Source organism: Lepus europaeus, chromosome 9, assembly GCF_033115175.1.
Source record: "Lepus europaeus isolate LE1 chromosome 9, mLepTim1.pri, whole genome shotgun sequence".
Classification (NCBI taxonomy): domain Eukaryota; kingdom Metazoa; phylum Chordata; class Mammalia; order Lagomorpha; family Leporidae; genus Lepus; species Lepus europaeus.
This window is the reverse complement of record NC_084835.1, coordinates 64,108,018-64,133,157: the sequence shown is the minus strand read 5'-3', so window position 1 is coordinate 64,133,157 and position 25,140 is coordinate 64,108,018. Positions and strand designations below refer to the sequence as shown.

At 38.5% G+C, this 25,140-nt stretch overlaps 1 protein-coding gene across 1 annotated transcript; it reads right to left on the bottom strand.

The window, feature by feature from the left end:
• Nucleotides 1-15,669: 15,669 nt before the first annotated feature.
• Nucleotides 15,670-17,583, bottom strand: LOC133766558 (importin subunit alpha-1-like). Its single transcript, XM_062200227.1, has one exon. It carries the CDS (start codon nucleotides 17,468-17,470, stop codon nucleotides 15,881-15,883), a length of 1,590 nt encoding a protein of 529 aa, XP_062056211.1. The 5' UTR covers nucleotides 17,471-17,583; the 3' UTR covers nucleotides 15,670-15,880.
• Nucleotides 17,584-25,140: the final 7,557 nt, after the last annotated feature.

Genomic DNA, 25,140 nt, shown 5'->3' with positions numbered 1-25,140 from the left:
GACTTGGGCCATCCTCCACTGCCTTCCCGGGCCATAGCAGAGAGCTGGTCTGGAAGAGGGGCAACCGGGATAGAATCCGACGCCCCAACCGGGAGAAGAACCCGGTGTGCCGGCGCCGCAAGGCAGAGGATTAGCCTGTTAAGCCATGGCACCGGCCTCTTTAAGAAGTCTTACAGGTTTAGATTTTCTATTTATGTTTGTGATCCATTTTCAGTTACTTTTTATATACTATGTAAGATCGAAGTTAGTTTTTTGCTTATAGATATGCAATTATTTCAGCATCATGTTGAAAACCTTTCCACTTTATTACCTTTGTAATTTTTTTAAAAAAAATCAATTGACTATATATATGTGGGGCTATTTCTGGACTCTATATTCTATTACACTGAACATTTATCTCTATGGTGACAATACAGTCTTGATTACCAGGGATATATAATAAATCTTGAAGTTAGGTGGTATAGGTCTTCCAGTTCTGTTCAATTTTTTTCCAAAGATAATTCATCATTTATGGCCTATGTCTGTTTCCTTGACAGATGATTTTATAATGAGAATAACTGTTTCTAAAAGAAGAAGAGGAAGAGGAATGCTAGAGATTTCATGTGGGATTCTTTGCATCTAAGCATCTAATCAGGGAGAAATGATACCCTAACATAAACACTGCATGGTTCGCAATTTATTGAGGTCTATAACTTCTCTCACTAGTGTTTTATTCTTTCTGGTACACAAATCCTGAATATCTACTTTGAAATTTATCTGAATAGTTTTGTATTTTGCTGTTATTATAAATGGAATTTAAATTTACAATAATTATAAATTCTTTTTATCTCAATTTCGAATTGGCCACTCGAAGTATATAGAAATAAAATTTAGGGGCTGGCACTGTGGCATAGCAGGTTAAGCTGCCTCCTGCAATGCTGGCATCCCATATGGGCACAGTTCCAGTCCCGACTGCTCCACTTCCAACCCAGCTCCCTGGTAATGCTAGAGTCCTCGGGTCCCTGCTCCCACGTAGGAGACCTGGATAAAGCTCCTGGATCCTGGCTTTGGTTTGGCCTTGCTCTGATGTTGCAGCCATTTGGGGAGTGAACCAGCAGATGTAAGACCTTGTTTTCATTCTCTCTTTCTCTCTCCCCCTCTGTAACTTTGCATTTCAAATAAATAAAATAAATCTTCTTAAAAAAAGAAATTTATATTTGTACATTGATTTTCTACTCTGCAGACATGTTAATTTGTTAATTTTAGTAACCTTCTCTACATTCCATCTATAATCTCGATGCCCTTTTTTTTCTTGCCTGGTTTCACAGGGAAACATGTTTTTCATCATTGATTGTGATATCACTTTCAGTTTTTAAATATATGCCTTTAATCAAGTTAAGTATTTTCCTTCAATTGCTAGCTTGTTAAGTTTTTATTAGGACAGATACTGCATTTTGTCAAATGATTTCTGTACATCTTTTGAAAGAATCTTTTTTTTGTCTTTTATTGTCTGATTTTGAAATGTTAAAACAACCCTGTTTTCCTGTGATAAATCCCATTTGGTCATGATTTATTTTCCATTTGCTGTATTATTTGATCCAATTTGTTAAAATTTTGTTTAATTTTTTTTCATTTATATTCACAAGATATGTTTGCAATTTGATTTCTTTGAATATCTTGTCTGGCTTACGACATCTGGGTAATGCCAGCCTCATAGAAAATATGCTTAAATTTTTGAGCATTTATACAGAATTATTATTATTTCTTCTCCAAGTATTTGGCAAAATTTATCAGTAAAAACATTTGAGCCTGGATATATCTTTGTGGGAAGACTTTAAAGTAAAAACGCAGCTAATTTAATAAATGTGAGGTTATTCAGGTTGTTTATTTCCGCTCGATCTTTTCTAATATGTCTTTCAGTTTTTCTAAGCTTCCAATTTGTTCACAGAAAATTGGTCATAATATTCTTTTACAAGGTATCTTCAAAATGTTCATGGGGACAGGTCTTTGGCCTAAGGGTTAAGCTGCCCATGGGAATGCCTGCATTCCCTATCAGAGTGCCTGGATTCAAATCCTGGCCTTGCTCTCAATTCTTTCTGCTAATGTACACGCTGGGAGAGAGCAAATGATGGTTCAAGCTGTTGGGAAATCACTACCAACTTCAAAGACCCTGAATGAGTTCCCTGCTATTAGCATCAGCCCAGTTCTTTCTGGCCATTGTGGGCATTTGGAGAGTTAACCAGCCAATGTCTGCCAACTAACCATCTAAATAAATAAATAACTTCACATTTCACAAAATCACATATTATATAAAAACTGTGCCTAGGTCTCAAAAAGCTTTGCTCCAGAATAAACTTATTTTTTTAAATTCCATTTACCATGAACTTTTTGAAGGACTCTTAACACACAGGATTTCATAAGGGTAATTTCTCTTTATGAACTTATTTGAGCTGGCAGGCAATTCTTGAAAATCATTCCATCAAGGATCAGCATCAGGGTATTGTCTATTCCACAGTGTTCATGAGTAATTTTAGTTTTTAGAAACTATGTTTTCTACGAACAATTTATAAAAGTGAAACTTAGGAAAGCTGAGTGACTTCTTTCAGTCTACAAACCCAATATCTATTGTATCTAAGATTTGAGCCCATATTCTTGGACTCTAAAGCCCTTTCAGTCTTTTCTCCTTGATTGCATGGCTTCTATTGAACAGTGTCAGGTCTCACCACATGGCTTCTGACCCTGGTCTCTGTGCTAGTGGGCTGGGCAAAACTCAGCAAATATTGAACCAAACCCATTATGGTTTTCTGCATAGCTCACATAGGAATTTATTCTCCATGTCTTATGTTAATAGGAGGAAGAGGGTGAGAGTCAAGTTATAGTGTCCAAAGTTGGGGTCATTGGGAAGTGAGTGGATTTTATTTAGTTGTGTAGGTGCAGTCTCTGTGATGGAATCCTATTTGCTATCATAAGGAGTGACCTAGCCAGACACACATGCTCCCTCTTGCCGTGTGGTACTCTACTGTGCCTTGGGACTCTGCCAGCAGGACTGGTATCCCCAGAGGCCAAACCAGTAGAGCTGCTCATTCTTGGACTGTGAATCTCCAGAACCATGAGCCAAAATCAAACTCTCTTCTTTATAAGACAGCTTGCCTCAGGTTTTAAATTATAGTAATACAAATCTGACTAATAAAAAACCTGACAGCAGGAAGAGTGAAATACTTATAAGGGTCTCTGCGTCTTTGCCTGCTTGTTTATTATGGAAATAATATGTATGGCAATCAGATAGTTTCACTCTCTGTCAGCCTCCAAACAAGAATCACAGGAACCAATTGTCAAGGATCAGGAGTAGGACAGGAAGGAGCACAACTCCCCTGGGATAGTCATATCATGTGTAGTGCTAAAAGTAAGATAATCCAGTCTGGGACCCAACCTTGAGTGCAAATTCCATGAGGCAAAGACTACAAAATCTGCATTTTTTGTAGCTATATCCCTAGCAAATTACAGTGTCCTAACACATTGTAGGTGCAAAATAAATGTTTTTGAAATGACCTCATGAGGCAAATTAATAATTAAGCATATCTCCCAGTTGTGGTTGTGTCCCTATCCTAAAACCTACATAAAGGATCAGTCTTTTATTCCTCCAATTTGTTGTAACTAGCTAGCATCCTTAAATATAGATGCAAGGTTCTGAGGGAGATAAATACAAGTGTGACACTTAATCTTTGCCCTCAAAGTCTATGCAGGCTAGAGAGAAAATGAAAAATATGAACAGCCAACTATGATCTAAGACATAATTATGTATATACTAAGCCTATAAAATTGTTTCTTTGGTAAGAATGAATAATTAATTTTAATAAAGATGCCTCCTTCTGAGTGCTAGGATGATAATCTGTATGAAGTAGGCTCCAAATAAAGGTTGCTAGTTTACTAGAAATTTGGTAGTTTTCTTTTAATGAGTGCTATGATAAGTGGAGGAACTTTTTCCCCATGGAAAAGATTTTGTGTAAAAAATAAGAGAAGTTCATTACACTTTTAAAAGGTGTCCCATCCTTTGCCCTTTGCTTCCCTGACTCTAACTATTTAGTTAGGCACCTCTTCTAACCATGTCTGGAATGCACAGCACAGATTTATGTTCTTGGAAATTATTTGGAAGTATTAAATTAAATCTTCCTGAAATTTTGACTGGCTTTTTTCCTTCTTTCTGGTTGATAACATCCAAGTTATGAATAACAAGTTGGCCAAAGAAAGTATCTCAGAGAATATAGATTTCAGAACAATTCTTGTGTTAGACATTCCTATACTGCACAGGCATCACAGATTTCAGGTAGAAGTGTGAATATTTTATGTTTCAAAAGCTGAGATCTTGAAGTTTTATTTCACATTATACACCTTCCATTCTGCTCACCAATGCAGTGCTCAGCTCTCTTCACCACCCTGAGAAACCAGGGGTTCAGATTGCTGAGGTGTGAAAGTGCTGTCTGGTTCCATCACAGCCACACACACACATTAACACACATGTACTACAGAGCAAGGAAAACTGCACACTCAGCCTCCAGGAGTAAGATGCATTTGGCTTTGACAGAGACTGCAATAGAGAGTGTTCGAGGTGCTTTATTTAGTCAAGGGTGAGGGACACATTAAAAAAAAAAAAATCAGATGTCATTAAGGTGTTAACAGAGAAAGAGAATAGGTTTTAAATCTTTGTAGGTTTTAAAAATTTGTGGCCGGTGCCGCGGCTCAACAGGCTAATCCTCCGCCTGCGGCGCCGGCACACTGGGTTCTAGTCCCAGTGGGGCGCCGGATTCTGTCCCGGTTGCCCCTCTTCAGGCCAGCTCTCTGCTGTGGCCCAGGAGTGCAGTGGAGGATGGCCCAAGTGCTTGGGCCCTGCACCCCATGGGAGACCAGGAGAAGCGCCTGGCTCCTGGCTTCGGATCAGTGAGATGCGCCGTCCACAGCGGCCATTGGAGGGTGAACCAACGGTAAAGGAAGACCTTTCTCTCTGTCTCTCTCTCTCTCACTGTCCACTCTGCCTGTCAAAAAAAAAATTTGTAATAATGTATTCTTTTTTAAAAAGACTTATTTTATTTATTTGAAAAAGTGATGGAGAGAGAGACACACGCACAAAGAAAAAGAGATTTTCTGTTCATTGGCTGACTCCCCAAATGGCTACAATAGCTGGGGTCAGTCCAAGTGAAAGCCAGAAGCCTAGAAGTCCATCTGGGTCTCCCACATGGGTAACAGGAGCCAAAGCATTGGACAAATTTCTGCCTTCCCAGGCGTATTTGCATGGAGTTAGATTGGAAGTAGGGCAGCTGGGACTCCAATGAGTGACCTAATATCAGATGCTAGTGTCACAGGTGGCAGCTTAGTCAGAGAATCTTAGAATCTTCAGGGCTCATTTCCATTCCAATAAAGCCCTGTAAAGTGGTTAATTTGCTTCCTATTTACATCAATAACAAGAAAATGTAGAAGAATAGGAAGGGTAAACTTACAGAAAGAAAAAGAGGGAAAAGAATTCTAAGGACATATTTACTATTGAGCTATGCTGGAAGAATGAAACCAACCATCAACTAGAGGAAAATACATTTCTTACTAAACATCCTTAGAGAAAAACTGAATGAGTTTGGTGATTTTTAAAACTGAATTTAAATCATTTTGTCAGGTTTAACCAGTTATGGTGAAAATCTTCAAAGAGTTTGTGGAAAACAGACATTATAAAATATATGCTTTATGATTTAAAATAATGGAAAATCAGGAAAATTATAAATTTAGTAAAATAACCCATACTTAGCCTTTAAAAATCTTTATCATGGGGCAGGCATTTGGCCTGGGTGTTAAGATGCCAGTTGGAATACCCATGTCCCATATCAAAGTGCCAAGATTTGAGTCCTAGCTCTAGGTCCTGACTCTAGCTTCCAGCTAATGCAGACTCTTGGAGGTAGCAAGAGATACTTCAAGTAGTTGGTTCTTGCCACCCAGGTTAGGAGATATAGATTGAGTTCCTCCTGGCTGGTGGCTTTGCCCAGTGCCCTATCCCAACTGATGTGAGCAGTTGGGGTTGGGAGTGAGCCAGGGTATGGAACTCTTTCTCTCTCTCTGCCTCTGAAAAAAATTTTTTTCTAAGAAGTCTGTATGATTTGTACAGTGTGCATAATTTTCTCTTATGATCAGGGAGGCATAAAGCAATCTTTTTATTATAGAATATAAAAATAGGACATATTTTCATATATGTATATATAACATAGAAAATATTAACATTTCCTTCATTTATTTACATGTGTTAGTATATTATAATCTAGCTTATTTTCTGATAATTCTTAATATATTCACAAAGTTCCACAACCATCACCACTAATTCATTCCACAATCTTTCATCATCACCCACAAAAAACCCAAACTTATTAGAAATCACACCTAATTCTTTGCTACTCCTAGCTCTTAGCTACCATTGGTCAACTTTTTGTATGAAGCAAATATAAATGTAATTATAATAAATGTGCCCTTCTGTGCCAACTCCTTTCAGTTATTCTAACATTATCAAGAGCCATGTATATGTGTGTGTATGTATGTGTGTACCATATTAGTAATTTATTCCTTTTTACAGCTGAATAATATTTGACTGTATGGAGATACTACTTTGTTTATTCTTTTATCAGTCAGTGGACAATTAGGTTATTTCTAAATTGTTAGCTACTACAAACAATGCTGTTATGCACATTCATGTACAAAATTTTTTGTGATAATGTATTTTATGTTTCTTAAAGATTTATTTTTATTTATTTGAAAGGCAGGTGATAGATTAAGAGAGAGAAATTTCCCATTTGCTGGTTCACTCTACAATTGACTGCAAGGGCTTGGGCTGGTCCAGGCCCAAACCAGGAGCCCAGAGCTCCATTTGGGTCTTCCACATTGGTATCTGGGGCCAATGTTCTTGAGCCATCTTCCACTGCCTCCCCAAGTTCATTAGCAGGGAGCTGGATCCAAAGTGGAGTGGCTGGGACTGGAACAAGTACTCCAATATGGAACGCGGTATTGTAGGCAACAGCTTAGTTCACTGTGGCACAACACTGGCCTCTGTGAAAAAATACTTTAATTTCTTGGCTATATACCCAAGATTGTATTTGCTGAATCATATCATAACTTATGTTAAATTTTTGAGGACCTGCTAAACTATGTTTCAAAGTGGCTGAACCATTTTATATTCACACCAACAATGCACAGTTTTTCCAATTTATCTACATCCTTGTCAACGGTTTCTCTTGTCTGTCTTTTCAATTATAGCTAGTGAATTTGAAATGATATCTTATTGTTGTTTTGATTTACATTACCATAATGACTAATGATGTTGAGCAATTATTCATGTTCTTATTGACCATTTGTGGACCTTCTTTGGAGAAATGTCTACACAAATTTTTCCCCAGTTGTTAATTATGTTGTCTTTTATTATTCCATTCTAAGAGTTTTTTATACATTCTGGGTACTAGATACTTACCAGATATATTGTTTGTAAACAATTCCTATAATGCTATGGGTTATTTTCACTTTCTTGATAGCACCCTTTGAAAAACAAAAGGCTTTAATTTTGGTAAATTTCAATTTATTTATTCTTTGTTGCTTTGCTTTTTGTGTTACATCTGAAAAACTATGACCTGATCTATGCTCATAAAGATTTACACTTATTTTTTCTTCTAAGAGTTTTATGTTTTAAGCTCTAGGTTTTCAGTAAACTTCAAATTACTTTGACATATGGTATAGATAAGATCTGATACAAATATTTTAATTTCATTAAATACGATAACATTCTCCCCTGAATTTATCCTTTATTTCCTTTCTCTAGGTTATCTTCTGGGAAAATAACAAGTGAGTGATGCAGAAGAAGTGATAATTTCTTAAATTTAAACTGAATTCCACAACTTAAACAATAGCGTCCAAGTGTTACTTCAAGTTTGTTGACTTTCCTCACCAAATAGTTCTGGTACCTTGGCCAATAATTGTCAGTTTCAACATTAAATTTAACTATTGTGACAATTGCCTTGAATGAAGCCATACACAATACATCTGAGATCTTGCTCTATTCTATATGCCTTTGTCTGCCATTAGTTGTTTGTTTGCTTCCTATTTTTACATTTCTTCTTTCTCATTGAGCAGTACTAAATAAAATAAATAAATGCTAATCATTTCTCTTTCTTATATCAGCGAAGTTGTTATTACTGACCTACACATTTCAGGTAATAAAAGGAGATTAAAAAACTAATTGCTAACCAGATACTTACAAGTTGACTTGCTCCCCAGAAGAGTGGGACATTGACTTGTTCACTTGAATCTCCATCAGGGTTGGACTACAGCCATAACATTTTGAAGTATGCTGTAGAGGCCGCAGGATGGAATATCAACCACTGTATTTTTAGCTACACACATCAGAAGAAAGACTCTAAATGATAATTTTATATCAAAAACTGAGTCTTGTTTCATGTGTTTACCAAATACTAGCTTGACATTCATGGTGGTGTTTTCAATTAATTGTATTTCAAAATAAAATTCCCCATTATCTAGTGCAATCTCAGTCATTGTTTCTCAGAAAACACAAAATACACTATGAACTTGCCATTCATTACTTCCATCAGAAAGGTGTAAAGTGTAGATGCAAGAGAGATGCTATTGGGACCTGTGCTGTGGCACAGTAGATAATCCTCCACCTGCAGTGTCGGCATCCCATATGGGTGCCAGTTCTAGTTCCAGCTGCTTCTCTTCCAATCCAGCTCTGTGCTATGGCCTTGGGAAGCAGTGGAAGACGGCCCAAGTCGTTGGGCTCCTGTACCCACGTGGGAGACCCTGAAGAAAGTCCTGACTCCTGGCTTCAGATTGGCCCAGCTCCAGCTATTGCAACCATTTTGGGAGTGAAGCAGCACATGGAAGAAGACCTCTCTCTCTATCTCTCCCTCTTACTGTAACTCTACCTGTCAAATAAATAAATAAAATCTTTAAAAATAAAAAAAGACATGCTATTGGATTTTAAAGAAGCCTGACAGAGTTGGGGCCACCATGTAGATATACAGTGTTCCTTGTGTGCGGGAGGAAGCTTGGAAGGAGGAAGACAGCAGAAAGAAGCAAGAATAAAGGTCTCTAGGCAATGGTCCAAATAATATCCAAGACCAGAGCTAAAAAAAATCATCGCTTCCATATAGAAAAGAGAGTAATAGGTAAGTGCTTAGAGGCAACCAATATCAGCGAAAGGCTGGCATAAGTTGTCTAAGTATTGTCCAAAATACCTGGGTCAATTATGTCTGAGAGCATCCAAGCAAAAATACATAAAAATGTACAATGGAGTACATTGTAATTAAGTACAGGGAAGTATATTTGATTTGTGCTTGAAATTTTTGGGTTCTGTTTTGTTCAAAATGCTTGATTTGATGGAGAATATTAAACTGCTCATAGATAAGAACACCAGAAATTATAGCTGTATGTGGTTTTAAATTAATAAAAACACTTTTATGAAATAAAAAAACTAGTAAATTCATTTGCAATGCAAAATAAATCATGAGCCGATTGTAGAAAATTGCACTTATTTTAATGTAGAAAATTGCACTTACTTTAGTCATCAACTACATGTGTTGATCCTAAAAATTTGGCTATCCATATTAAATAAGCCAAATAAATACCCCCACATAGACACTGTGTGCCTCAGGGGATTAGGAAACAAAGAGAAAAATATCATATCCAAATTAAGGAATTTACTGCACTTGACAAATTCAGTTCGTAAAATCATTGTATAATAAGCTCAATGACAGTCATTGTTATACTAAGTAAAGCCTATATTGCGAATGCTTACTAACAGTTAAAATTCACTTGAGGAAAGACAAGATATGGAGTCTATTAATTTCACTTTCTGTTAATGAAGCAAAATTTAATACCTGTTTTACTAGCAACTACTTTTTAATATGTACTCTTGCAAAGTTATAGAAATGCAACATTTTTCCCTCAGTAAAATATTTCTTTAATTATATTAAATGGGTGCAAATTATATGCCAGGTACAATTCTATCATCTTTTGCAATGACTGTCAACTGAAGCAACAAGGAATATAAATAAATGCTTGAAAGAATAGTTTAGATTCAGGGCCAGTGCTGTGGCATAGCAGGTTAAAGCTCTGGCCTGAAGCACCGGCATCCCATATGGGCACCGATTCGAGTCCCTGATGCTCTTCTTCTGATCCAGCTCTCTGCTATGGCCTGGGAAAGAAGTGGAAGATGGCCCAAGTCCTTGGGCTCCTGCAAGCACATGGGAGACCCCAAGAAAGCTCCTGGCTCCCGGCTTTGGATTGGCGCAGCTCTGGCCATTGCCGCCATCTGGGGAGTGAACCAGTGGAAGGAAGATCTCTCTCTGTATCTACTTCTCTCTGTAACTCTGTCTTTCAAATAAATAAAATAAATCTTTTTGGAAGGCGAGAGGGAGCAGGAGAGGGGAGGGTTGCGGGTGGGAGGGAAATTATGGGAGGGGGAAGCCATTGTAATCCATAAGCTGTACATTGGAAATTTATATTCATTAAATAAAAGTTTAAAAAAAAAAAAAGAATGGTTTAGATTCTTTGGGTCTTAAAAGTGTTTATTCACATGTATATTAGTATGTAGATGATGACCTCCCTACAAATCTTCAGACTAACTCAATGTTTTTAAAAAGCATGCAATTGCAGAGATTATTTATGGCATGAGTAAAGATGAAGAAATGAGACTAGTCATTCAATTAGCTAGTGATGTTGAGGATTTTTGGATTTCCGGTTTCTTTTCAGATCAGCTCCAGAGGGGCAATTATCCGCAAGCTGCAGCAGTTGTGAACACGAGTAGCCAGCTGTCCCCAGTGCATTCTTACTGGATGTCAAACTCTCATTAAAATAGAGATGGTCCACAGTGAACAGTTCTTACCCTCTTTTGTGGATCTTTGTGCTTGCCTTTGCAGTCTTGGTCAACCACACCACAGTTGCTTTGTCAGAGATTCCAGAAACTTAGAGCTATTTTTTAAAATTTATTTATTTACGTGACAGTCAGAGTTACACAGAGAGAAGGGGTAGGGGTGGGGATTGAGAGAGAGAGAGAGAGAGAGATCTTCCATTCCCTGATTCACTCCTCAGATGGCTGCAACAGCTGAGGCTGGGCCAGGCTGAAGCTAGGAGCCCAGAGCTTCATCCAAGTGTCCCACATGGGTGCAGGGCCCCAAACACTTGAACCGTTTTCTGCTGCTTTCCCAGGCACATTAGTAGGGAGCTGGATCAGAAGTGGAAAAGCTGGGACCTGAACTGGTGCCCATATGGGATGCTAGCATTGCAGGTGGTAAATTTACCTGCTATGCCTCAATGCTGAACCCAGAAACTAAAAACTTAAAGCATACCATCTCCATGTTTTGATTTCTTGTTTTTGTAATAAACTTTTACATGGTTAATATCACATATCCATTTTTTTTGTTGAGCCTACAATATGACAACACTTATCTTCCCAAACCTGGACTGGAATTACTATTCCCTAACTAATATTCCACCCTCTAGGTTTGGTGGCCTTCAAAGTATCTGTTATTAGAGTTATCTTATAAAATGACAAAGTCCTCTTATTACTGTCTTGCTTGATGTGCACCATAGTTTCTCAATGTCTGTGAATTAGTCTGTTTTAACCTCTTTCAAATACTTAAGGCCTTTCTTAATCAGACTCCTTCTTTTATTTATTTTTTTAAAATTTTTATAAGGGAAACAATTTCATGTATCTCGTATTTAAAGGATTTATTTTATTTATTTGAAACGCAGAGTTAAAGAGAGGTAGAGACAGAGAGAGATTTCCATCTACTGGTTCACTCCACAAATGGCTACAACTACTGGGGCTGGGCTAGGCCAAAGCCAGGAGCCAGGAGCTTCTTCCAGGTCTCCCATGTGGGTGCAGGAGCCTAAGCACTTGGGCCATCCTCCACTGCTTTCCCAGGCTCATTAGCAGGGAACTGGATCTGAAGTGGGGCAGCTGGGACTCAAACCAGCTCCCATATTGGATGCCGGCACCACAGGGTTTAGCCCACTGCACCACAGCGCCAGCCCCCATATATAAGAGTATAATTCTACTTCTTCTCATCTTACCCTCCCTCCCTCCTTCCCTTACTCCCATCTTTCCTCCTTCTTCCTTTCTTATTTTTCTTTTTTAAATGATACCCTTTAAATTTACTTTATAATCAGAAGTTTAATCCTCCATTAAATAAAGAATTCAACAAATAGTAAGTAGAAAAACCACTGTGCCTCAAGAGTATAAGCAATAATCAAATTTTGAAATGTCAATTTTGCTGGCATACATTACATTTTTTGTGCTCTATGTACTAGTTATCACAAATCAAGGAAAATATATAATATTTGTCTTTTTTGGTACTGGCTTGTGTCAAATGGTCTGCAATTACATCCATTTCGCTCATTGCCAGTCATAGCTGCAGCTTCTCCTTTGTGCTTCAACAGCATCAAACAACTTGGTTTTCCCTGAAGGTTATCAGTTTCTACACTATGTTTTAATTGCATTACATGCTAGTCTAGACACTGTGTTCATGACTGATTCATTCTACCACAGTGTGAACTTAGGTTACTTGGTTTTAGTACTCCTAGGATTTAAGACACTGTTCCTCTTGTATTGGGTTCTCAATATGTCTATGGAATTAAAGATTTATGTAGCTGATGCGTATGGACATACATAATGGATAAAGGTAGTATTTGTTGAGACCACTTTGTAAAAGATCTGGGGTGGGTATTTTGTCTTGTGGTCAAGATGCTGGTTAGGGTGCCCATGTTCATATTAGAATTCCTGGGTTTGATTGCCATCTCCAGCACCCAATTCTGTAATGTGGACCCTGACTTCTCTTTTCTCTCTCTCTCTCCCTTCCCCTGTCCCTGCTCTCTCTAAAATAAATAAAAAGACACTTGAAATAACCTAGAAAATAAGGGTTTTCACAAGCAGTTCTTTTTTTATCATATAGACTACTTATTTTTCATTTACACATATTTTTTCACACACAATTCCAAAATAGTTACATGCAATGGAGATAATTGGAGGATCCAGAATGATTTCAGACATTTAATTTTCTTTTTAAAAAATGTTTAAGATGGTAAATTCTATGCTCTGTGTTTTTATACCACAATAAAAAGTGCTTTCATGTGTCCTGGTACATTCTGATTTTTGTAAAGAAAACAGCATTTGCTTCTTCTCCAAAATCATTTTGTCTTCTGAAAATGAGAACATAGTGTTCAGAACAGGACATGAAAATGTATACATCAAAACCAGAATGTTCAAGTAGTTGTACATAGGAACTAAAGTGACTATAATTCAGGAAGTAATCCTATTTTGTACTTTTCATTTTTTTTAAGTTTACATGGTAAATTCTTTTTTGTTTATTTTATTTACATTTATATAAAAATTTATATAAAATTTCATATACACATTTTTTAAATGTTTTTCATTTTTCATTTTAATTTTAATAATTTTAACAGATTCAATATTATTTGTACATACAAGTCTAAGAACTTCTTCCCTCTGTCCCTATCACCTTCCTTACTTCAGTTTTTGTGTTGGATATGTGAAGTGAAGAAAGGAGAATAATGTACATTTCCTTTGTGATTTTAGCTGAAGAAACTGGATAATGACAGCATTTTTTTTGAGATAAAGTATAAAGGAGATTTACTGAATCTGGGAGACACTATTTTCTGGATAAGGGATCTCAGGCATTCAAAGGATATAATATATCATACATGATGGGGATTTGCATACAGATGAAGGCTGTGTGTGCTAGGACTTCATTATCACTGAGATAATTATGATTTAGAATTGAGTGTTTGACTTCCACCCAAACATTATGGTGGATTCCCTACAGGAGCTTGTGGAATTTTGAAGAGGGGTAGTACAATACTTCCCCTGCCTTACAGTAACTATTTTCTTTTCTTTCTTTCTTTTTTTAAAAGATCTATTTATTTATTTGAAAGAGTTACACAGGGAGAAAGGGAAGGCAGAGAGAGAGAGAGAGAGAGAGAGAGAGAGAAGAGGTCTTCCATCTGATGGTTCACTCCCCAATTGGCCACAATGGCCAGCGCTGTGCCAATACGAAGCCAGGAGCCAGGAGCTTCTTCCTGGTCTCCCAAATGGGCACAGGGGCTCAAGGACATAGGCATCTTGCGCTGCTTTTCCCAGGCCATAGCAGAGAACTGGATGGGAAGTGGAGCAGCCGGGTCTCAAATCGGCACCCAGATGGGATGCTGGTGCTTCAGGCCAGGGTGTTAACTCGCTGCGCAAAAGCGCCAGCCACAGTAACTATTTTCTTAAAAATGTCAAAACTCACAGGCAAAATATGATCCCAAAGATGGCTCAACAAATACACCATGTCTCTTTTGTGTAATTACAGGCACCTGAAAAATAGAACTTTACTGTTAGGTCAAGGCTTGTATTTAATAAGAGAAATAATGGAATTAACATTTTTTACTACACCTAGGAATCACTTGGAATAGAAAGATTTTACCAAATAGTTATCAAAAGGACCTAAACTGCAAACTCAGTAATGAAAATGCAAGTACCAAACAAGTGCTTTCATTTTAAAGTGTAATCTGATAAATTAATTCTGAATAATGCTATGTAGACCAGAGTGCAACTGGTTCTTCATGATGTGTCCAGAAAGTTTTCACATGCCGTCACTGCATAAAACATGCCTCTGAAAAGCTCGATTCATTTTCAAGTAGCCCAGGACAAATGCAATAATGTTTGAACCATCAGAAAGGGATGGATCTCAATTCAAGACAAGGAGTAAAAAAGCCATTAAAGCAGCATATTTATATGTAAAGAAAACATCTCTTTTATCCTAAAGGAAAATAGTAAGTCTTGAGTGTACTTTTGTTTTACAAACAACACATTTAATTTACTCACAAGCATTTATTGATTATTCTACCAGGCACTGATAATACAAGATGAACAAGTCCCCTCTCTTCTGTTTACCATGTTTTCAGTGGTTTCTTATATAACATGGGATCTCATCCCTCCATCATTTTGTTTGCCCTACTTTGAATATATTCCATTTGTTACTCTTTCATGCAACTGCAGATGGAATTTTAACCCTTCAGCCACGGACTGGAGTAAGGCAGTAAACAGTGGAAGTTTTAGCTTCACTAAATCTGAAAGTAATGTTTTCTAATGAAGCTAAATCTTATATTAAATTTTAAGATAGTATTGACTATTTTTGGCTAATTTTGAACTTATATGGTTTGCATGTATTTATATAAGCTGCTGGTAAATATTCCTTATTTAGTGTATCAAATAATCTTTTTTTAATTTTTTAACTTTTATTTAATGAATATAAATTTCCAATGCACAGCTTATGGATTACAATGACTCCCCCCCCCCATAACTTCCCTCCCACCCACAACCCTCCCCTCTCCCACTCCCTCTTTCCTTACATTCACATCAAGATTCATTTTCAATTCTCTTTATATACAGAAGATCAATTTAGTATATATTAAGTAAAGATTTCAACAGTTTGCACCCACATAGAAACACAAAGTGAAACATACTGTTTGAGTACCAGTTATAGCATTAAATCAAAATGTACGGCACATTAAGGACAGAGATTCCCACATGAGAAGCAAGTGCACAGTGACTCCTGTTGTTTCTTTTTTTTTTTTAAAGAAAGGGGTGGAATTTTGTCTTTACTTACAGGACACTGTAAGATACGAAATTCCACAGAAGTAAGAAACCCATTGAGAGGACAAGCTTCATACAGTATGTACAGTTTGGAACTGTTCAAGTATAGTTTTGTTGTAAAAGTGCTACAATAATAAACCACATTTAAAAAAAAGGTCTTAGTAGAGAAACAGTAAGACAAACAATAAAACGACTAGTGCCTCTTCAGTGCGATCAGAAGTGAAAGGCCCCCGGTGCCCCATCCTGCACTTGGAAGGTGTAGCCTTCAGAGGTGGTCGCTGGTGCAACATTTTGATCTTCCTCTTCCTCTATAGAGAAGTACTTCTCAATCAAGTTTAATGAAGCCCTATACACAGATTCATTTTCATGGTTTTGAAGAGCTTCAATTTTATCCAAGCCTCCACATTCTTCAATCATTATACTAAGTTTTTCAGTTTCACCTAATTTCTCAGCAGCCTGGAAGATATTTGAAATGGCATCCAGAATAACCAAAATAATTTTGGTATCCTTTGCAGTCAAGAGGTTCATCAACGGTTCTATTATACCACAATGAACGAGGTACACAATCTGTTCAACTGTTCCGCCACTTGTATAGTTGGTTACAGCCCATACTGCTTCTTTTTGTGTCTTAAAGTCTGCCTTAGAGAGAACCCCAACAAGGAACGGGACCAATCTGTGATTCACAACTTGCTGTATCTGGTCCTGACGCCCAGCTGTGATGTTTGACATTGTCCACGTGGCCTCCTTCTGGATGTTAGTTTTGGGGTTAGTGAGCAGGCTGGGAAAGACGGCAAGTGCTCCCGCATCTATCACAACCTGTGTCTGTTCATCTGTCCCTGTGACAATATTCCCTATGGCTCTTAGCGCAGGAGTCACAATTGGCAAATCATTAGCTCCCAGAAGCTTCACGAGTTGCGGCACAACTCCTGTCTTCACAACCATTTCAATCCGTTCATTTGGACCATCAGTGAGATAGGAAATGGCCCAGCAGGTATCTGCTAACACTTCCGGATCATCGTGATGCAGGAGACGAACTAAAGTAGGAAGAATCTGCTCCACGGCATCTAATGGGGGTGCAGGATTCTTGTTGCGACAAAGGTTTGAAAGTGTCCATGTCAGATTACGTAAGTAACCGTATGCCAAGGAAGACATATCAGGAACAGCCAGAAGAGCCAACAGTGGGTCGATTGCACCATACTTGATAACCAAATCTCGGAAAACTGAACCATCACCTGCAATGTTTCCTAGAGCCCATACAGCTTGTTCACTGATGTGAGCATGGGGAGATGCCAACAGGGAAATGAATGCTGGGATAGCACCTCCATCCACCATGGCCTTAGTTTGTTCTGAGATCCCAGAAGCAATGTTAGTGAGCGCCCAGGCAGATTCAAACTGAATGGGGCTACAATCAGTTCTGCCCAAGAAGGACACAAATTTTGGAATCAAACCAACCCGGATTATGTTGTCTATGGGGGGCTGTTTTTCCCTGGAAAGCAGTTTCCTAGCAGCTTGGGTAGCTTGGAGCGGGCTTTCCAAATTGTTGCTGGTTATGCCTTTGACAATGTCATCAACAGACCAATGTACAGTGCCCTGATTGTTGCGGTTTTCCTGCAGCGGTGAAGTCGCATCGTCGGGAAAGGAGCTCACGTTCCTCCTCTTCAGCATCTGGTCATCCTTCTTGGCCTTCCTCAGCTCCACGTTAACTTCTATTCGGCGCCGTCTCATTTCTGTGCTGTCCTTCCCCTTGTTCTTGAACCTGTGGAGCCGGGCAGCCGGTGAGTTGGCATTCTCGTTGGTGGACATGGCGACGAGACCAAAGGAATCAGCTGCACAGCCGACGCAGGCTTCCCCAGGAGGCAGTGCGTGCCACAGACTGCCGGTCAGCCGCCCTGCAAACGTCTACCGCGGATCAGCCCTGAGACGGTGTGCCGACTCCTGTTGTTGACCCAACAAATTGACACTCTAGTTTATGGCGCCAGTAACCATCCTAGGCTGTCGTCATGAGTTGCCAAGGCTGTGGAAGCCTTCCAAGTTTGCTGACTCTGATCATATTTAGACAAGGTCATAAAAGACAGGGTGAGGATAGTAACCAATGATCCTAAGAGTGGCATTTACCAGGTCTGAACAATTATATAGCATTAAGTGGGGAAGAGGACCATCAGTACACAAAGGGTGGGAGTAGAGCCATTGGAGGTAGAGGTTATGATTACGAAGGAATGAGGCCCAAGTGCGCTAGACAGGGTCTAGAACAAAGGACAGAGTCATTATTAGAGGAGCTAAGAAAGGTGCTGTCTAAGCTACAATGAAGTTTTCTGATTGAGAGGCAAATAGAACCTGATAGAAGGGGCTTGATAATAATCTGGTGGGCTTTAGGCCTTGTAAGTTAAGAGGCCCAGACCTATCTATCTCTTCACATGGGGTATATCCTAAGGGAGGTGTGAACCTCCTAGGGGAAGGTACTCTGTTGACTTTCATTACTTAGCTGGCCTGGGAGGAGAGCTGGCCAGGTAAAGGCAGGTGGCATCTCTAACAAGAAATTTACAGTTCTGCCTGCAATGTTGCTGACCATACTTGGCCGTCCCCTCAGCTGCAGTGGTCACCCTGGAAGTTGGGCTGAGTGAAGGGCTTTTCAGCTTAGAGCCAATAAGATCTGTGGCTCTGACCTGGGCATCCTTCGACTCCAGGGCAGGTCCATTTCCAGTGATGCAACTCTTGGCAGAGCTGCCAGGGCTCTTCACAAGTTGACTTCTGCTGAAGCCCAGGCTTACCACATTGAAAGCCACTGCAGTGGACTGGCCTGTTGGGTCTCCTTGAGGGCAGATCACTGTACAGATCAGCCATTAATAGGCCTGCCACCCATTGCTTCTGATGCCGAGCTTTCTTTTCCTCCTGGTTTGTGTTAAAGCAGACCAGAGGATGCAAGTCAAGGGAGTGCCCAAGTCCCATCTCTAATCTTCGGTGGCCTGAACTACAAGTCTATAGTCACAGGCATGTTCTGTAGTAGTTTTTCTAAGGTAGACAATGCCCATGAGGAAAATTATATTCTCACTTAAAAACTTTCTTTCCCTTTGGTCTGAAAGGGAGGTTTTTTCTACTTACTGTTTACTGTGCTGATGGTGAAGTAAATCTAGCTATGAGATTATTATTTAAGCTCTTATTTTGGCTATGCTATTACAGAAAAATGTTAGCCATCTCTTTTATAAGGTCTAAAGATTAAATTGTGTGTCCTACAGATTCCTTCATAATAGAATTAGTTACCTACCTTGAGGAGAATAGAGAAATGAAAGAACAAGTTGGGCTTAGAATAGAGAAATGAGGGAGCAAGTCCTAGATCGCTTGCTGACAATAGCAATATTACATGAATACTTAGCAAACCGTTTCAACCATTAGATAACAACTTAAGAAACCATTTACCAGAAGGTCCAATGCCTTCTATTAATCAAATAATCTTTTATAAATTGATGGGGAGTGTGATGAGAGTTTGGTGCCAGAAGTAAAGACAATGCTTGGACACCTACATCCCATACCAAGTGCCTGGATTTGAGTTGTGGCTCTACTCCCTATTGAAGCTTCTTGATAAAATGCATTCTGGGAGGCAGTACTTGAGTTTTTATTCATGAGCTAACATATCATCTGCACATCTTTTTTAGTGTTGTACCTGGTTTTGTATAGCATCCAGTTTGTAATCAGGTAGTTTCTTTTCTCATTAGGAAGTTTAAAGTATTCTCGTGTAATCCAGATGTACTTCCTTTGTCAGGTATGTAAAGTAAAAAAAAAATTTGCTCCAAGACTGTGCTTTGTATTTTCATTTGCTTAATCTCTTTCACAGAGAAAAAAATTTTATTTTGAGGAAGTACAATTTACTTTTCTTTATGGATTCTGCAATTATTATCATAACTAAGGATTCCTCACCTAACTCAGTCTCCTAAAAGTTTTTATGGTTTAAAATTTTATATTTAGTGTTATGGTACATTTTGGATTCATTGTTATTATGATGTGAAGCATAAAAAATCCTTTTAAAATTTTCTATTTATTTATTTTTTTAGCTAGAAACCTTTTATTTAAGGTATGCAGACATCATACATTTCATACATACAAATTTAGGAACATCGTGATTCTTCCCACCCTACCCTGCCTCTGCCTGCACCCTGCACTCCATGAGGCTTATAATTACCTACATCAGGTCCCTCAATAGAATTCATTTGAAGATCCGTGCTCAATTCTTTTCTTGCTTCAAGGTTTGCAATTTTAGAAAAACAATACCACTCTTAGTGTGGGTCATGTTTTTCTTTTTCCTCCTGACAATCCTTGTATTATGTCTTTTTCAGGAGCCTCTTAAATTATATGATGATGTGCTCCAGTTTATGACTCTTTTTCACAATATGCTGGAGACCTTTGGGGAATCGGTTTACAAGAATATCAGTAGAGCCCTGTTGGTTGATGAAATGGATTCAAAGCAGCTCAGGAACAGCATGTGTCCTCCTGCCCGTGGTATTCCCCCCTCCCCCTTGCATTAGAATGAGGAAAGAAAAGAGAGGGAGCAAACAAAGGAGATGAAAATACAATGACCAGAAAGCTTGGTTGAATAGTTGCATTGGGTTTTGAAAAGGTGCTTAGAAGAATCTTCCTGGGCTCTTCTCTAAAGAAATTGAGCTGTTTTCTAGAGAACTAGAGGAGCTCATCTCCATGTTGGTGGCCCAAGCATACCTGTCACTCCTCACTCTGGTGTTTGGTAGAGAGGGGACATGATAGCATTTTGTACAAAAGCCAACATAACAGCCAGTTCCTGAATGTCTTGATCTAGATTTGATGTGGTAAGATAAGAGAGCAATAACTAGGTAAGTGTGGTGGGAGGGCTAGGCAGCAGTGAGGGCTGGCTCTGCTTAGTGATCACTGATTGGCAGCATGGCCATGTGCGCATCCTTAGCCTCATTCATCTACTCAGAAAGGCTTCAGGGAAGGTGGATGGTGGGAGTTTTACTCAGAGATATTTCATATATGATTTCTATAAATATGTATGTGGATTAGTATATCTATGTGGATATTACATCCACAAATTTATATTTAAGGCTATATGTAAGGTTTTGGAAAAATGGAATTAAAACACAAAGGCACCTCCTGTGGTGGCAGCATTCCCATATGAGTTCTGGTTTTAGACTTGGCTGTTCCACTTCCAATCCAGCTCTCTACTATGGCCTGGGAAGGCAGTGGAGGATGGCTCAAGTGCTTGGGCCCTTGCACCTGCACAGGAGGCATGGAGAAAGCTCCTGGCTCCTGGCTTAGGATTGGCCCAGCTCCTGCCTTTGTAGCCATTTGGGGATGAGAGGTCTCTCTCTCTCTCTCTCTCTCTCTTTTTCTCTCTCTCTCTCAGCCTCTGCCTCTCTTTAACTCTGCCTTTCAAATAAATAATTAAATCTTAAAAAATGCAAATTTATTTTGGTTGAAAACATTTCAGTGAATACATAGGTTTTTCTCTTCCTTTTAATTTTTTTTAATTTTAAGATTTAGTAATATTTTTAGTTTTCTTAAAGGATTCTTAAAATTTTTTTATTTATATAAGGTGAATGAATATGATATATTTCATATATAGAGATTTAAGAGTACAATGATACTTCCCTCCCACACGTGTACCCACTCTCCCTCCTCCTTCCATTCTTATTTTTTCTTATAATTTTTAGAATGACATACTTTCAGTTTATTTCTAATCACAAGCTTAACCCTCCACTAAATCAAGAATTCAACCAGAAGTAAGTAGAAAAACCAGTATTCCTGGTATGTCCTGGTATAGACAAGGGCAGACCTTTTGCCATATCATTTTATGTGTAAATATCATATACATACAAATAGACACTATTTGTTCTTTTTTTTTTTTAAAGGATTTATTTATTTATTTGAAAGTCAGAGTTACATAGAGAAAGAAGGAGAGGCTGAGAGAAAGGTATTCCATCTGCTGGTTGGCCGCAATGGCTGCAATGGCCAGAGCTGTGCCGGTCTGAAGACAGGATCTAGGAGCTTCTTCCTGGTCTCCTACGTTGGGGCAGAGGCCCAAGGACTTGCACCATCTTCTTCTGCTTTCCTAGGCCATAGCAAAGAGCTGGATTAGAAGCGGAGCAGGACTGAAGCCAGGGCCCACATGGGATTCCTGTACTGCAGGCGGCGCGGGTCCCAATATTTGTTCATTTGTTCTTTTTTTTTTTTTTTTTTTTTTTTTTTTTACAGGCAAAGTTAGACGGTGAGAGAGAGAGAGAGACAGAGAGGAAGGTCTCCCTTCCGTTGGTTCACCCCTCAAATGGCCGCTACGGCTGGCGGGCTGTGCCGATCTGAAGCCGGGAGCCAGGTGCTTCCTCCTGGTCTCCCATGCAGGTGCAGGGCCCAAGCACTCAGGCCATCCTCCACTGCCTTCCTGGGCCACAGCAGAGAGCTGGACCGGAAGAGGAGCAACTGGGACAGAATCGGGTGCCCCAACCGGGACTAGAACCCAGGGTGCTGGTGCCACAGGTGGAGGATTAGCCTAGTGAGCCGGGCACTGTTCTTGAAAATGGGCATATTCAAATCACAAAATGTGGAATTCATGACAAGGATTATAAAGTGGGGGAAGAAAGGTATATTGTTATGTACATGATATAATTCAGCAAAGAAATACTTTTGATTGTATACCAAATAATATTATATTTACAGACTTTTTATACTCTCTAATGTACATTAACTTTCACAAATAAGAGAAAATATGTCATATTTGCTTTTCTGGGTCTGGCTTATTTTACTTGGCATATGGATCTCCAGTTCTATCCATTTTGTTGCAAATGTCTCTATTTCTTTTATTTAATGGTTGAGTAGTATTTTATTGTACAGATTTACCACATTTTCTTTATCTAGTCATCAGTTGAAGCACATCTATGTTGATTCCAGATCTTTGCTATTGTGAATTGAACTGCTGTAAACATGGGAGTGCAGGTAGCTCTTTCATATGGTGATTTGGTGATTTAATTTATTTTGGATAAACACCCAGAAGTGGAATAACTAGGTCTTAAAATAGACTCATTTTTGCTTTTTTAAGGATTCTCTATACTGTTTTTCCATAAACGATTGCACTGATTTGCTTTAGTGTATTAGGATAACATTTTCTGTACAACCTGGCCATCATTGTTTTTGTTTTTTTGACATTTGCTGTTCTAACTGGAGTGAGATGTTAGCTCATTGTGGTTTTTATTTGCAATTCCCTGATGGCTAGTAACCCTGAGCATGCTTTCATGTGTTTGTTGGTCACTTGTATTTCTGTCCTTGAAAAAAAAAGTCTATTCCTATCCATTGACCATTTCTTAACTGTTTTGTTTTTTGTTGTTCATGTTTTATTTCAGAAATTCTATAAATAGAAATTTTAGCTGAATCCTAACATTAGCTTTCCAATATATTCAAATACAGTTCTCTTAATTTTAGTATATTATATTGGTTATATACCAAGGAGCATGTTTGTTGGATTGTATGGTGAGTCTACACTTAGCTTTGTATGAATACCTGCTAAATTGTCTTCCCAAAAAGAGGTAGTACTTTGTATTCCCATCAGTTATAAGAGTTCCTGTCATTACACATCCTTACTGACAATTGGTATTCTCTGTATGTATTTGTTAAGTCATTCTGATAGATATGTTGTGGAATCCCCTTGTTTTAATTAACATTTTCCTAATGACAAATTTCTTTCATTTTTTTTTTTCCAGCATTCATGCATTTTCTCTGTAGGAGTATCTTTTCATATTTTTACCCTTTTTTATTGATTTTTATCTTTGTTTTATTTTTTAAGAGATCTTTGTATATTTTGGATCCAAGTCTTCCATCAGATATGAATTTTGCAAATATTTTCTTCCAATTGATGGCTTATATATATATATATATATATTTTTTTTTTTTTTTGACAGGCAGAGTTAGATAGTGAGAGAGAGAGACAGAGAGAAAGGTCTTCCTTCCATTGGTTCACCCCCCAAATGGCCGCCGAGGCCGGTGCTGCACCAATCCGAAGCCAGGAGCCAGGTGCTTCTCCTGGTCTCCCATGCAGGTGCAGGGCCCAAGCACTCAGGCCATCCTCCACTGCCTTCCTGGGCCACAGCAGAGAGCTGGACCGGAAGAGGAGCAACCGGGACAGAACTGGCGCCCCAACCAGGACTAGAACCCAGGGTGCTGGTGCCGCAGGCGGAGGATTAGCCTAGTGAGCTGCGGCGCTGCCAATGGCTTATCTTTTTAAAAAAATATAAATGTCTTTGACAGAATAGCTGTTTAATTAAAATAGCATTCATTTATTAATTTTTCTTTCCTATACCATGCTTTTTATATTCACTTCTTTAGATCTGAAATGATTAAACATAGCTTTACCGTTCATTTAACTATTTAACTATTGAATAAATAATATGAATAAATAATAACCTATATTTTAAAATAATTGGACTGGTCTAAATATTTCTTAAAGGTCATTTATTCCTCCAAAATTTTTATCAAATGTATACACTTTTAAATAGTTACTACTCTTTCCATTTTTTTTTCTGACTGTGTGTACCCAAATTATGCACTTCATTTTCTTCTGGTCTCCATTTGAGTTTCTATAATCTTTGTTAAGCACAAATATTTAAATATTTCTTTTTCTGATTTTTCATCCTTTAATTAGAAAAAAAGTCCTATTCCTACTATATAGTTTTCTCCACTCAAGTTCTAGCCCTTTGAATTTGTAGATCACTGATTATAATGGTAAACTTGACTTTCACACATCAGATATTTTTCTTTTATTAGATAAATGGATCTTAAGATTTTTGTATTAACTTTTTGATAACAGCGCATCTGAAGGTATTTCAAAAAGTTTGTGGAGAACCCAGCACTGTGGCATAGCGGGTAAAGCCACTGCCTGCAGTGCTGGCATCCCATATGGGCAGCAGTTCAAGTCCTGGCTGCTCTACTTCCAATCCAGCTCTCTGTTATGGCCTAGGAAAGCAGCAGCAGATGGCCCAAGTGCTTGGACTCCTAAACCCACATGGGAGACCTAGAGAAAGCTCTTGGTTCCTGGCTTTAATCTGGCCCATCTCTGGCCATTGTGACCATTTGAGGAATGAACCAGCACATGGAAGGTCTCTCTCTCTCTCTTTGTCTTTTTCTTTTCTGTAGCTCTGCCTTTCAAATAAAATAAAAATCTTTTTAAAAAGTTTGTGAAAAGATGTAATATGGAATATGTAAAGCTTATTTGTTGCAAAGTATTTTTAAATCCATACATAATTTCTCAAAAGATGCATTTTCGTGAATTCTTGAAGACTCATCATGTATATTGATTTTTTTGCACCAAAATAAACTTGCATTTATTTTCATTTTCTATGAAAAGCTTAAGTCATCTCATCCAGATTGGTGCTGCATAGTTGCAAAATACTCTTCTAGCAGGGTTTGGGGACCTCAGATACGATAGACTCAGGGGTGCTAGATCTCAGATGGTTGCTTGAAAC